The sequence below is a fragment of the Oncorhynchus keta genome, chromosome 9, assembly GCF_023373465.1.
Source record: "Oncorhynchus keta strain PuntledgeMale-10-30-2019 chromosome 9, Oket_V2, whole genome shotgun sequence".
NCBI lineage: Eukaryota > Metazoa > Chordata > Actinopteri > Salmoniformes > Salmonidae > Oncorhynchus > Oncorhynchus keta.
In genome coordinates, this window is record NC_068429.1 from 24,422,221 (window position 1) to 24,434,633 (window position 12,413).

Consider the following 12,413-nt stretch of genomic DNA (forward strand, 5'->3'; position numbering starts at 1 on the left):
AAATCACTGAAGCTGGTGACCAGTGAGCTCCCTCACTAGCTTTAAGCACCAGCTTGTAGATGACCCATTCCAGTTTTTAATTGCCACTGTTGTAATTAACCTCCCAACATGGCCTATTTATTGCCTTAACTCCTTGTCTTGGCCTCATTTGCACTCACTGTAACAGACTTTTTTCTAATGTCATCTACTGTAGTTTGTTTATTCCATGTGTAACTCTGTGTTGTTATATTTGTTGAATTGCTATGCTTTATCTTAGCCAAGTCGCATTTGCAAAAGAGAACTTGTTCTCAACATGCCTACCTGTTTAAATGAAGGTGAAATAAAAAATAAAGTATGACAACTTAAGACAAGATACATATTGATAGGCGCTTGAATCGGACCATAATGCTTTCCTGCATAAACATTCTAAATAAGTACTTCTTGGTGTCAGGGAAATTGTACGGGTGTAAAAAGTACATATTGTCATTAGAAATGTGGTGGAGGAAAAGTCAACTGTCAAAAATGTAAATAGTAAAGTACAGATACCCCCCAAAAATTACTTTAAATAATTTTTACTTAAGTACTTTGCCATCTTTTGTGCACACATTTGTTTACATTGCTGTTAGTGTGAGGATTTCTCCTTTGCCAAGATAATCCTTCCACCTGACAGGTGTGGCTTATCAAGAAACTGAAATAGCATGGTCATTACACAGGTGCACCTTATGCTGGGGACAATAAAAAGCCACTAAAAGGCACAGATGTCTCAAGTTGAGGGAGTGTGCAATTGGCATGCTGACTGCAGGAAGGCCCACCAGAGCAGTTGCTAGAGAATTGAATGTTCATTTCTTTACCATAAGCTGCCTCAAACATCGTTTTAGAGAAGTTGTAACCCCGCTGGCTACTATTTCCATCTAATATTGCCCCTTTTGTGGGGACGAACTCATTCTGATTGGCCCGGGCCTGGCTGCAAGAGCCCTCCAAGGCCCACCCCATGGCTGCACCCTTGCACTGTCATGAGAAATCCATAGATTAGGGACTAATGAATTCATTTCAATTGACTGACTTCCTTATATGGATTAACTCAATAAATTCTTTGAAGTTACGTTTATATTGGCCTCCCGAGTGGCGCAGATGTCTAAAGCACTGCATCTCCGTGCAAGAGGCGTCACCACAGTCCCTGGTTTGAATCCAGGCTGCATCACATTCGGCCGTGATTGGGAGTCCCATAGGGCGGCTCACAATTGGCCCAGGGTCATCCAGGTTTGGCCACCATTGTAAATAAGAATTTATTCTTAACTCACTTGCCTAGTTAAAAAAACAAATATGTTTAGTATTCCTTGCGAAAAGGTGAGCCACTTTCATGCTACCGGTTATCCGGAGTTGAGCTCACCAAAGTTACCTCGCCAACTCCTCAAACCGGTTTCGTACTACACCCTCCTAGAGGGCAACATTCAGATTTTGGTGAATGTATGAGCCCTGCTGTGTAAGTCCTGAGTTACAGCGTCATCGTTTAAATAATTTGTTGCCTAGCTAGTCGGCCAAGTTCAAGGTATAAACAACCATTAATATAAGTCTCTCCTGGTACACTACATCTACTTCCTCTCTGATCCCACCCTGGGACGTATGATGAGCATAGCTGAGAAGGTCCATTCTAGAATGAAATAGAACACTGCAAGCAACATCACACAGTGGATTCTTTTCAGTCTAGGTCATTTTATTTATTTCCAAGACAAGTGCAGTGGTATAGGCCTAATTCAAGGCAGCAAGAGTACACAGGAGAAATAAAACCACTGCCTGCAGCCAGCCACACGTATAATACATCAGAAAGCTTTAAGGGACTTGTCCAACTTATTCATTGTTGTGAAGAGAAGTTAGGATGTCAGTGCCATGTGTGTTGGAATCAGTCGGCAGCAGTGGTGTTGGAATCTTCTTCGATGGTGTAATAAATGCTAAACTGTGCATTGTTATTCTGGGAAAGACAGGACAGGAACATGGTTAGAATACAGTGTGATAATAACTACATTTACAAAGGCAGCCCAATTCTGATATTTTTCCTGTCTGTGTGCACACGTCTTTACCACATTGATAGAGTTTGTTAAGGCGTGCTATGTCCAGGGGCTCAGGTGATTTCTCTGTCCAATCTGGACTCCACTCTTCTTGGAGTCAATAGTGGGGTTCCGGTTTGATGAGAAGTAATAACTGCCAGGAGAAACCCAACAATGGGGATTTGAGGAAATGCTACTTTAACAAGGACTGCATCACAATGTCACCCTATTCCCAATATGGTGCACCTAGTTTGACCAGAGCCCAGGTCAAAAGTAGTGACTTAAATAGGGAGCCATTTGGGACACAGAGAAAGGTTACTGGAGCTGGATACTGTACAACTCATCTTTACTTATTGCTAGCAGACTTCATTGGGAATAAGGAGGAGAGGAGTGTGACTGACGTTCCGTAGTGCATTATGGAGTCGTAGTCATAGGGCAGATCCTGAGTGTCTCCTTCCTTCACCTTAAAGTTATCTTCTTTTCCTGGAAGTTAAAAGAGGCAGACGTGACTGGTGGACACTGCTGGGTGTGATTGTGATATAGGGGAATGAAAGTAGAAATCTAGACAAGTTGTTGAGATGGAAACCATTAAGTTGAACCTCTAGCAGGAGGAAACTCTACACGATTCAAGGCATGACTATTGCATCTTACCTAAGGAAACCCATAGCGGGTGGCCTTCATGTTCAAGAGCTTACATGTTATCCCAGGATACCCATTGCGGGTGGCAACTGTAGATGACAATGTGGTGCTATTCATGTAAGGGAATTTAGCGAACAAGGTTGCTGCGTTCACACCAGGGGAAATTTGCAGGAGTTAACGAATTCAGTTATATTCCACATAATTGCAAATTAGTCTATGAAATACATAGTATTGGTTTCAAACTGAAGAAGACTGATGGTTACAGAGCTGGTGCTGTGAGATTAGGATATCAGGATTCAAGGTTACTATGATATTAGGCTATCAGGACCTGCTTAGACAAAGCAATTTTAGCAGTAGAGAACAGGGTTGCAATGTATGGGGAAATTAATGGCTGCAGTAATGAGTACATGATAAAGGGAACATTTAGGCATAAATATATGAACGCCTGTTGTTCTGTCCTTGTGGTGTACTGTCTATTTTTGTTATGTAGGGTTTCATGGTGTCTGGACCCCAGGAAGAGCAGCTGCTGCTTTAGCAGTACCTAATGTCAATAGTTATTCTATACGGTCTTCACTCCAGACTACAAAAAGCTCAACAAGGTGTGCTAGTGTTGGGCTGGTACAAATGCCTGCACACTGTAGCTCTCCATGGGACAAATTGACCAGCCCTGCCCCTGGTCCACATACAATGCCCGTGAGGTGGTTTAGCATGTGTTGGTGTGAGTTACCTGAGACCACGTTGTCCCACTGTATGGTGATGTATTGGTCACGGTCTGGCCGTGTGTGCTCGTGGTGCAGGCCCAGGGCATGCATCAGCTCATGACACAGGTTCCCCACGTTACAGGCTCTACCGAAGTACAGAGGCTGGGCCCCGCCCTGAAAACCTACATACGACGCACAGCTAGAGTTAAGGAAAGAAAGGTGAGAGAAGAGGGGGAGAAAGAGTGGATATGACAGGAAGAGAGAAAAAAAGGAAAATGAAGGAGCGTTTGTGAGTTAACTGTAAACTGCTGGGAAGGAGAGTGTGTTAATGTGACCATTTTGGACTCACCCTGACCCAGAGATGAACTCTATGTAGTTAATCTCATTGGTGTATTCGTGGAAGAGGATACATGTCTGGTCTGAAATCATCTTGAACGCTGCTAGCATAGTTTCCTTTCTGTCCACTGTGGGGGATCAGAGACAATGCATATCATTCTCACTGTATTAGAAATCTAGTGTTAGTGCTCATCTCTCCTACTGTATTCGACACTCACCCAGATCACCGTTGATCTTGTAGGGGATAGAAGTGACGCCTTCATTCTCCGGCCAAAGGGACTTCACAGCTAATCGGTCTTCCTGTAGAACAAAACATCTAGTCTTAAATCTGTCATCTGGTCTGATGAATCCCGTTTTTTGCAATTTCACGCTGATGGGAGGACTAGGGTATAGAGAAAACCACATGCATCCATCATGCCGTGAGGCAACATTGCAGGCTGGTGAGAGGCAGTGTGACGTGTTCACGGCACACATGAAAAAAGTAGAGCAACGTTTGAACGCCACAGGAATTCATCTTAGTGCAGTGGCCTGCCCAGTCGCCAGATCTCAATCCAATTAAGCATCTGTGGGATGAGATGGGGGGGGAACAAGCCATTTTGGATTAGAGATCCACTACCAGCCAACTGGGCACAACGGTGGGAAGCATTGGGGAAATCATGGGGCCAGCATTCCTGTGGAACGCTCAACATCTCATAGAGTCCATGCCCCGATGAATTGAGGCTTTTCTGAGGGTAAAGGGGGGTGCAACTCAATACTAGGTGTTCCTAATGTTTTGTAAACTATATTTTAAGATCTTCACCAAAAAATAATAATAACTAGTGGGCGTTGCCATTGAGATTGTCGTCACTGGCAGACACACAATAAATCTATTATTTGCACGACTCACTGTGCAATAGAGTTTAACATGAATTTTGAATGACTACCTCATCTCTGTACCCCACACATGTCTCAGACAAGCAGTGAATTTCAAACAGACTCAACTGCAACGACCAGGGAGGTTTTCAAATAACTCACAAAAGGCACCTATTGGCAGATGGGTATAAAAAAAGCAGACACTGAATTTCCCTTCGAGCATGGTGAAGTTAATAATTACACTTTGGATGGTGTATTAATACACCCAGTCCCTACAAACATACAGGTGTCTTTCCTGAGTCAGTTGCCGGTGAAGAAGGAAACCGCTCAGGGATTTCACCAATGGTGACTTTAATAATGGCTGTGATAGGAGGAAACTGAGAATGGAACAACTTTGTAGTTACTCTACAATACTAACCTGATTGACAGTGAAAAGGAAGCCTGTATAGAATAAAATTCCAAAACATTCATCCTGTTTGCAACAAGGCACTAAAGTAATAGTGCAAAAATGTCAAAGCAATTATCTTTTTGTCTTGAATACAAAGTGTAATGAGAGGCTAATCCAATAGATTATTGAGTACCACTTCATATTTTCAAGCAGTGGTGGATGCATCATGTTATGGGTATGCTTGTAATCATTGCGGACTGGGGAAGTTTCAGGATAAAAACCAAAAAAACAGAATGAGCTAAACACAAGCAAGATCCTAGAGGAAATCCTGGTATAATCTGCTTTCCACCAGACACTGGGAAAATAATTCACTTTTCAGCAGAACAATAACGTAAAACACAAGGGCAAATCTGCACTGGAGTCGCTTACCAAGACAGAATGTTCCAGAGTGGCCGAGTTAGTTTTGACAAATCTACAGCAAGACCTGAAAATGGTTGTTTAGTAATGAACAACCAATTTGACAGCTTGAATACTTTTGAGAAGAATTAAGTGGGCAACTGCTGCACAACCCAGGTGTGGAAAGCTCTTAGACGTACCCAGAGAGACTCACAGCTGTAATCACTGCCTAAGGTGCTTCTAAAAAGAATTGACTCTGGGATGCGAATAGTTGACATATTTTTGCATTTCATTTTCAATAATCACGCAAATATTTCCCAAAATATTTTCACTGTCATTATGGGGTATTTTGTGTAGATGGGTTAGAATTATTTTTTTATTTCATCCATTTTGACTTCAGGTTGTCACAAAAAAAATGAAATAGGTCAAGGGGTATGAATGCTTTCGGAAGGCACTTACCGGCTTCTGGTATACAGACTGAAACTAATGATTGCAAAATCATTTCAGTTTTCTTTACAAGCCAGAATGTTAAATAAAATGACATTGAAACTTACACTACTGGTGGTCCGTGGTGTTGATCCTTCAGATGGTCAAAATATCCACAGGAAAGTACTGTTAACACAACTTTTTAGAGTGGCGGTACTGAAGTTAGTATGCCGGCATTGTGCATTTTCCTGTGGATATTTTAAGTCTCAAATTTTGACCATCTGAAGGACCAACACCATGGACAACCAACCGGTAGAGCAAGTTCAAATGTACTTCTAGTCAACAATCTGGCTTGAATTCTTTTGCAGTCATTAGCGTCAGGCTGTGTATACCAGAAGGTGGTATCAATCGGATTCATCAGCCTAAAAGACACAAGTAACAAGAGAGAAAGCAGGGATCATAGACTCACCGAAACCAGAATGTCTCCCTCCATGATAGCAAGGTCGAACTGTAAGTCCTCTGTAACAGAGAGAGAGGGTCTGAAACAACATGTACTGGTTACAAGTCACTACCTCCAGTACCATTCAAGTCCAGACCTTATGATAGAGGTCCAGGATTGCACGCTTCATCTAATGAATACGTTACCTTCTCTGGTTTCAGGTGTTTTATACCAATCATTTTGTCTGCGACGTGGCCCCGTCGAGGCAGTAGAACCTGAAGGGAATTGTGAACAAACTACATTTATAATATCATTGTTTATTGATAGATAAACTTGAAGACAACAGATTGAGTTGTTTCTTTGGGCCCCATCACCCCAAGAGACTGACTTGATAATCACAGTATAGGCCTACCTGTGGCAGAGAAAGTCACATTTGTAGAATTGTTGATGGGGTTTTTAGAGTTGTCCACTGAAACACAGAAGAAGAAGAAAAATATTACTAAGCAGAACAGTACAATAACATAGTTTTGCAGTACGGCTGGCATACATTAAATAATAAAAGTGAAAAACAGGAAAGAGGCCTAGCTTTCAGCCTATCACCTAATGAAATGACTGGTCCCCAATGCAAGCCTGCCTACCTGTTGCAGGGAAAGTAGCATTTGAAGTAGTAGCATTTGTGAAATTGGCTATGGGAACACTGCCCACTGAAACACACAAGGAAACATATTACATGTGACATAATAATAACATGGTCAACCAATTGGCCTCTGTGAAATTGGCCTGGACTACAGTACCTCAATTGGAAAACACTCAAAAGTAGGATGTCACAACAACAAAATTACTGGTCCTACCTTGGACAACCCAGAGAATCAAAAGCCAAACCATGTTGCAACGTTGATCGTCCCCAGGATTTGGGAGAAAAGAACCAAAGAAAGGGCACAAACAAATTCACACACTTGCTCTCTTTCCAGTCAAAGAGTGGGTGGGGCAGCAATCACAAAGTAACAGGTGCTGGTGTGGTCACTTGCTTTTAAGTTCTCAACCTCAACAACATATGGCGCTAAGTGTCTCTCTACTCAATTTCCTGCCATTTCGACCTAAGGAAGAAGAAGAATGTGCCTCGCTGTTAAACAGTAAAAACGTGCCAGTGATATGCCGTGTTCAAGTGCTACTCGGAACTAGGAAACTCTGAAATGTCAGACATGCGAACTGGTTGTGCAGTGCTGGAAAAAGTATGCAATAGTCATTCTTGAGTCAAAGTAAAGATACTTTTAATAGACTCAAGTAACAGTAACCCAGTGAAACACTACTTGAGTAAAAATCTAAAAGTATCTGGTTTTAAATGTACTTTACATGGTGGAAAATTGAACCCTGTGGCACCCCCATAGAGACTGCCAGAGGTCAAAAGTAAATGTTATACATCAAATTCCTTATAAGGCTGCATGTTTTTAAAATGTATTTATGGACTGACAGGGTGCACTCAGATCTGGGACACTGTAAAGTCCATGGAGAATAAGAGCACCTCCTCCCAGCTGCCCACTGCTCTGAGGCTAGGAAACACTGTTACCACCAATAAATCCACTATAATTGAGAATTTCAATAAGCATTTCTCTACGGCTGGCCATGCTTTCCACCTGGCTACCTCTACCCCGGTCAATTGCCCGGCACCCTCCACAGCAACCCGCCCACGCCCCGACATTTCTCCTTCACCCAAATCCAGATAGCTGATGTTCTGAAAAAGCTGCAAAATCTGGACCCCTACAAATCAGCCGGGCTAGACAATCAGGACCCTCGCTTTTTAAAATGATCTGCCGAAACTGTTGCAACCTCTATTACTAGCCTGTTAAACCTCTCTTTCGTATCGTCTGATATTCCCAAAGACTGGAATGCTGCCGGGGTCATCCCCCTCTTCAAAGGGGGTGGCACTCTAGACCCAAACTGCTGCAGACCTATATCTATCTCTATCCTTTCTAAGGTCTTCGAAAGCCAAACAGATTACCGACCATTTCGAATCCCACCGTACCTTCTCTGCTATGCAATCTGGTTTCAGAGCTGGTCATGGGTGCACCACAGCCACGTTCAAGGTCCTAAATTATATCATAACCGCCATCGATAAGAGACATTACTGTGCAGCCGTATTCATCGACCTGGCCAAGGCTTTCGACTCTGTCAATCACCACATTCTTATTGGCAGACTCGACAGCCTTGGTTTCACAAATGATTGGCTCACCTGGTTCACCAACTACTTCTCTGATAGAGTTTAGTGTGTCAAATCGGAGGGCCTGTCTCTATGGGGGTGCCACAGGGTTCAATTCTCGGGCCGACTCTCTTCTCTGTATACATCAATGATGTCGCTCTTGCTGCTGGTGATTCTCTGATCCACCTCTACGCAGACGACACCATTCTGTATACTTCTGGCCCCTCTTTAGACACTGTGTTAACTAACCTCCAGATGAGCTTCAATGCCATACAACTCTCCTTCCGTGGCCTCCAACTGCTCTCAAATGCAAGTAAAACTAAATGCATTCTATTCAATCGGTCACTGCCCGGAACCTGCCCGCCCGTACAACATCACTGCTCTGGACGGCTCTGACTTAGAATACGTGGACAACTACAAATACCTAGGTGTCTGGTTAGACTGTAAACTCTCCTTCCAGACTCACATTAAGCATCTCCAATCCAAAATTAAATCTAGAATCGGCTTCCTATATCGCAACACAGCGTCCTTTACTCATGCTGCCAAACATACCCTCGTAAAACTGACCATCCTTCCGATCCTCGACTTTGGCGATGTCATCTTTAAAATAGCCTCCAACACTCTTCTCAACAAATTGGATGCAGTCTATCACAGTGCCATCCGTTTTGTCACCAAAGCCCCATATACTACCCACCACTGCGACCAGAAGAGTTATGATTCTGATGTAGGCCTAGAGCAGCCAGTGTAAATGCATATATTGGTTTCTATTAGGTTGTATTTGAATTACAAGAAATATTTCTAATAAAAATAGATGTGTGCTTTTTAATATTCTAATACAAATTGAGGTGTGATTGGATGTATAATATTTAGTCATAGGGTGGATATGTTAAGGGGTTTTTATGGATAATGATTATGTGTACATATACATATCAAACATCTCCAATCCAAAATCAAATCTAGAATCGGCTTTCTATTTCGCAACAAAGCCTCCTTCACTCACGCCGCCAAACTTACCCTAGTAAAACTGAGTAACCTACCGATCCTCGACTTCGGAGATGTCATCTACAAAATGGCTTCCAATACTCTACTCAGCAAACTGGATGCAGTTTATCACAGTGCCATCCGCTTTGTTACTAAAGCACCTTATACCACCTACCACTGCAACCTGTATGCTCTAGTCGGCTGGCCCTCGCTACATATTCGTTGCCAGACCCACTTGCTCCAGGTAATCAACAAGTCCATGCTAGGTAAAGCTCCGCCTTATCTCAGTTCACTAGTCACGATGGCAACACCCACCCGTAGCACACGCTCCAGCAGGTGTATCTCACTGATCATCCCTAAAGCCAACACCTCATTTGGCCGCCTAAATAGCCCACCCAATTTACCTACCTCATCCCCATACTGTTTTTATTTATTCACTTTTCTGCTCTTTTGCACACCAGTATCTCTACCTGCACATGACCATCTGATCATTTATCACTCCAGTGTTAATCTGCTAAATTGTAATTATTCGCCTACCTCCTCATGTCTTTTGCACACAATGTATAAAGACACTTTTTTTCATTTTTTTTCATTTTTTAAGTCTACTGTGTTATTGACTTGTTTATTGTTTACTCCATGTGTAACTCTGTGTTGCTGTCTGTTCACACTGCTATGCTTTATCATGGCCAGGTCACAGTTGTAAATGAGAACTTGTTCTCAACTAGCCTACCTGGTTAAATAAAGGTGAAATAAAAAATAAAAAATACATTTAAATCAGAACTATAACTAAACAGAATACTACTATGTTACTGTATTCATGTATGAATCTTATTATAATCATAATACTGAATGTAATGTGTGTAGTTTTCGTCAAGAATGAGAAGGACTTTCTGTTCCTTGTTGGAAACGAATGGAGCTATCGTCAGACTGGCTGGAATGCCGTGTTGCTTACAGGACATCCTGTCTCTATCCAGGGAGGGGAGAGACCTTGGGCTAGTAGTAGATTGTTTAACAGGTGGCAGACAATGTGGGAAGGCTTGTGAACTACACTGCTAAAATAAATAAAGGGAACACTAAAATAACACTTCCTAGATCTGAAGGAATGAAATATTCTTACTAAATACTTTTTTTCTTTACATAGTTGAATGTGCTGACAACAAAATCACACAAAAATTATCAATGGAAATCAAATTTATCAACCCATGGAATTCTGGATTTGGAGTCACACTCAAAATTAAAGTGGTAAACCACACTACAGGTTGATCCAACTTTGATGTAATGTCCTTAAAACAAGTCAAAATGAGGCTCAGTTGTGTGTGTGTGGCCTCCACGTGCCTGTATGACCACCCTACAACGCCTGGGCATGCTCCTGATGAGGTGGCGGATGGTCTCCTGAAGGATCTTCTCCCAGACCTGGACGAAAGCATCTGCCAACTCCTGGATAGTCTGTGGTGCAACATGGCATTGGTGGATGGAGCGAGACATGATGTCCCAGATGTGCTCATTTGGATTCAGGTCTGGGGAACGGGCGGGCCAGTCCATAGCATCAATGCCTTCCTCTTGCAGGAACTGCTGACACACTCCAGCCACATGAGGTCTAGCATTGTCTTGCATTAGGAGGAACCCTGGGCCAACCGCACCAGCATATGGTCTCACAAGGGGTCTGAGGATCTCATCTCGGTACCTAATGGCAGTCAGGCTACCTCTGGCGAGCACATGGAGGGCTGTGCGGCCCCCCAAAGAAATACCACCCCACACCATGACTGATCCACCGCCAAACCGGTCATGCTGGAGGATGTTGCAGGCAGCAGAACGTTCTCCACGGCGTTTCCAGACTCTGTCACGTCTGTCACGTGCTCAGTGTGACCCTGCTTTCATCTGTGAAGAGCACAGGGCGCCAGTGGCAAATTTGCCAATCTTGGTGTTCTCTGGCAAATGCCAAACGTCCTGCACGGTGTTGGGCTGTAAGCAGAACCCCCACCTGTGGACGTCAGGCCCTCATACCACCCTCATGGAGTCTGTTTCTGACCGTTTGAGCAGACACATGCACATTTGTGGCCTGCTGGCGGTCATTTTGCAGGGCTCTGGCAGTGCTCCTCCTGCTCCTCCTTGCACAAAGGCGGAGGTAGCGGTCCTGCTGCTGGGTTGTTGCCCTCCTACGGCCTCCTCCACGTCTCCTGATGTACTGGCCTGTCTCCTGGTAGCGCCTCCATGCTCTGGACACTACGCTGACAGACACAACAAACCTTCTTGCCACAGCTCGTATTGATGTGCTATCCTGGATGAGCTGCACTACCTGAGCCACTTGTGTGGGTTTTAGACTCCGTCTCATGCTACCACTAGAGTGAAAGCACCGCCAGCATTCAAAAGTGACCAAAACATCAGCCAGGAAGCATAGGAACTGAGAAGTGGTCTGTGGTCACCACCTGCAGAACCACTCCTTTATTGGGGGTGTCTTGCTAATTGCCTATAATTTCCACCTGTTGTCTATTCCATTTGCACAACAGCATGTGAAATTTATTGTCCAATCAGTGTTGCTTCCTAAGTGGACAGTTTGATTTCACAGTAGTGTGATTGACTTGGAGTTACATTGTGTTGTTTAAGTGTTCCCTTTATTCTTTTGAGCAGTGTATATTGCCATTGTATCTGAGAGGAGGAGAGACATTTAAAAAAAAAAAAATTTTTATTGATTTATTATGGTCCGATTCAAGCACCTATCAAGTTACCTATCAATATGTATATTGTAAGTTGTCATACTTTATTTTTATTTCACCTTTATTTAACCAGGTAGGCTAGTTGAGAACAAGTTCTCATTTGCAACTGCGACTTGGCTAAGATAAAGCATAGCGATTCAACAAATATAACAACACAGAGTTACACATGGAATAAACAAAACATACAGTCAATAATACATTAGAAAAACGAGAAGTCTGTATACAGTGAGTGCAAATGAGGTAAGACAAGGGAGTTAAGGCAATAAATAGGCCATGGTGGCAGAAGTAATTACAATATGGCAATTAAAAACTGGAATGGA

The 12,413-nt window shown here is 43.1% G+C and overlaps 1 protein-coding gene across 3 annotated transcripts; it reads right to left on the bottom strand.

Moving 5' to 3' along the window:
* Positions 1-1,672: 1,672 nt before the first annotated feature.
* Positions 1,673-7,170, bottom strand: LOC127931813 (astacin-like metalloprotease toxin 5). Of its 3 annotated transcripts, none has more exons than XM_052525540.1 (11): positions 7,053-7,170; positions 6,840-6,905; positions 6,614-6,670; positions 6,408-6,476; positions 6,232-6,281; positions 3,919-4,000; positions 3,714-3,828; positions 3,391-3,563; positions 2,375-2,507; positions 2,058-2,178; positions 1,673-1,948 (listed from the first exon to the last, which is right to left on the bottom strand). In XM_052525540.1, the coding sequence occupies exons 1-10, from the start codon at positions 7,084-7,086 to the stop codon at positions 2,085-2,087; spliced, it is 873 nt and encodes a 290-aa protein (XP_052381500.1). In that variant the 5' UTR covers positions 7,087-7,170; the 3' UTR covers positions 1,673-1,948; positions 2,058-2,084. The 3 variants fall into 3 exon arrangements, with proteins under 3 accessions (XP_052381500.1, XP_052381502.1, XP_052381501.1); XM_052525542.1 differs by having other exon boundaries at positions 2,058-2,190; positions 2,424-2,507; positions 7,053-7,167; XM_052525541.1 differs by having other exon boundaries at positions 2,426-2,507; positions 7,053-7,160.
* Between the last annotated feature and the right edge of the window lie 5,243 nt (positions 7,171-12,413).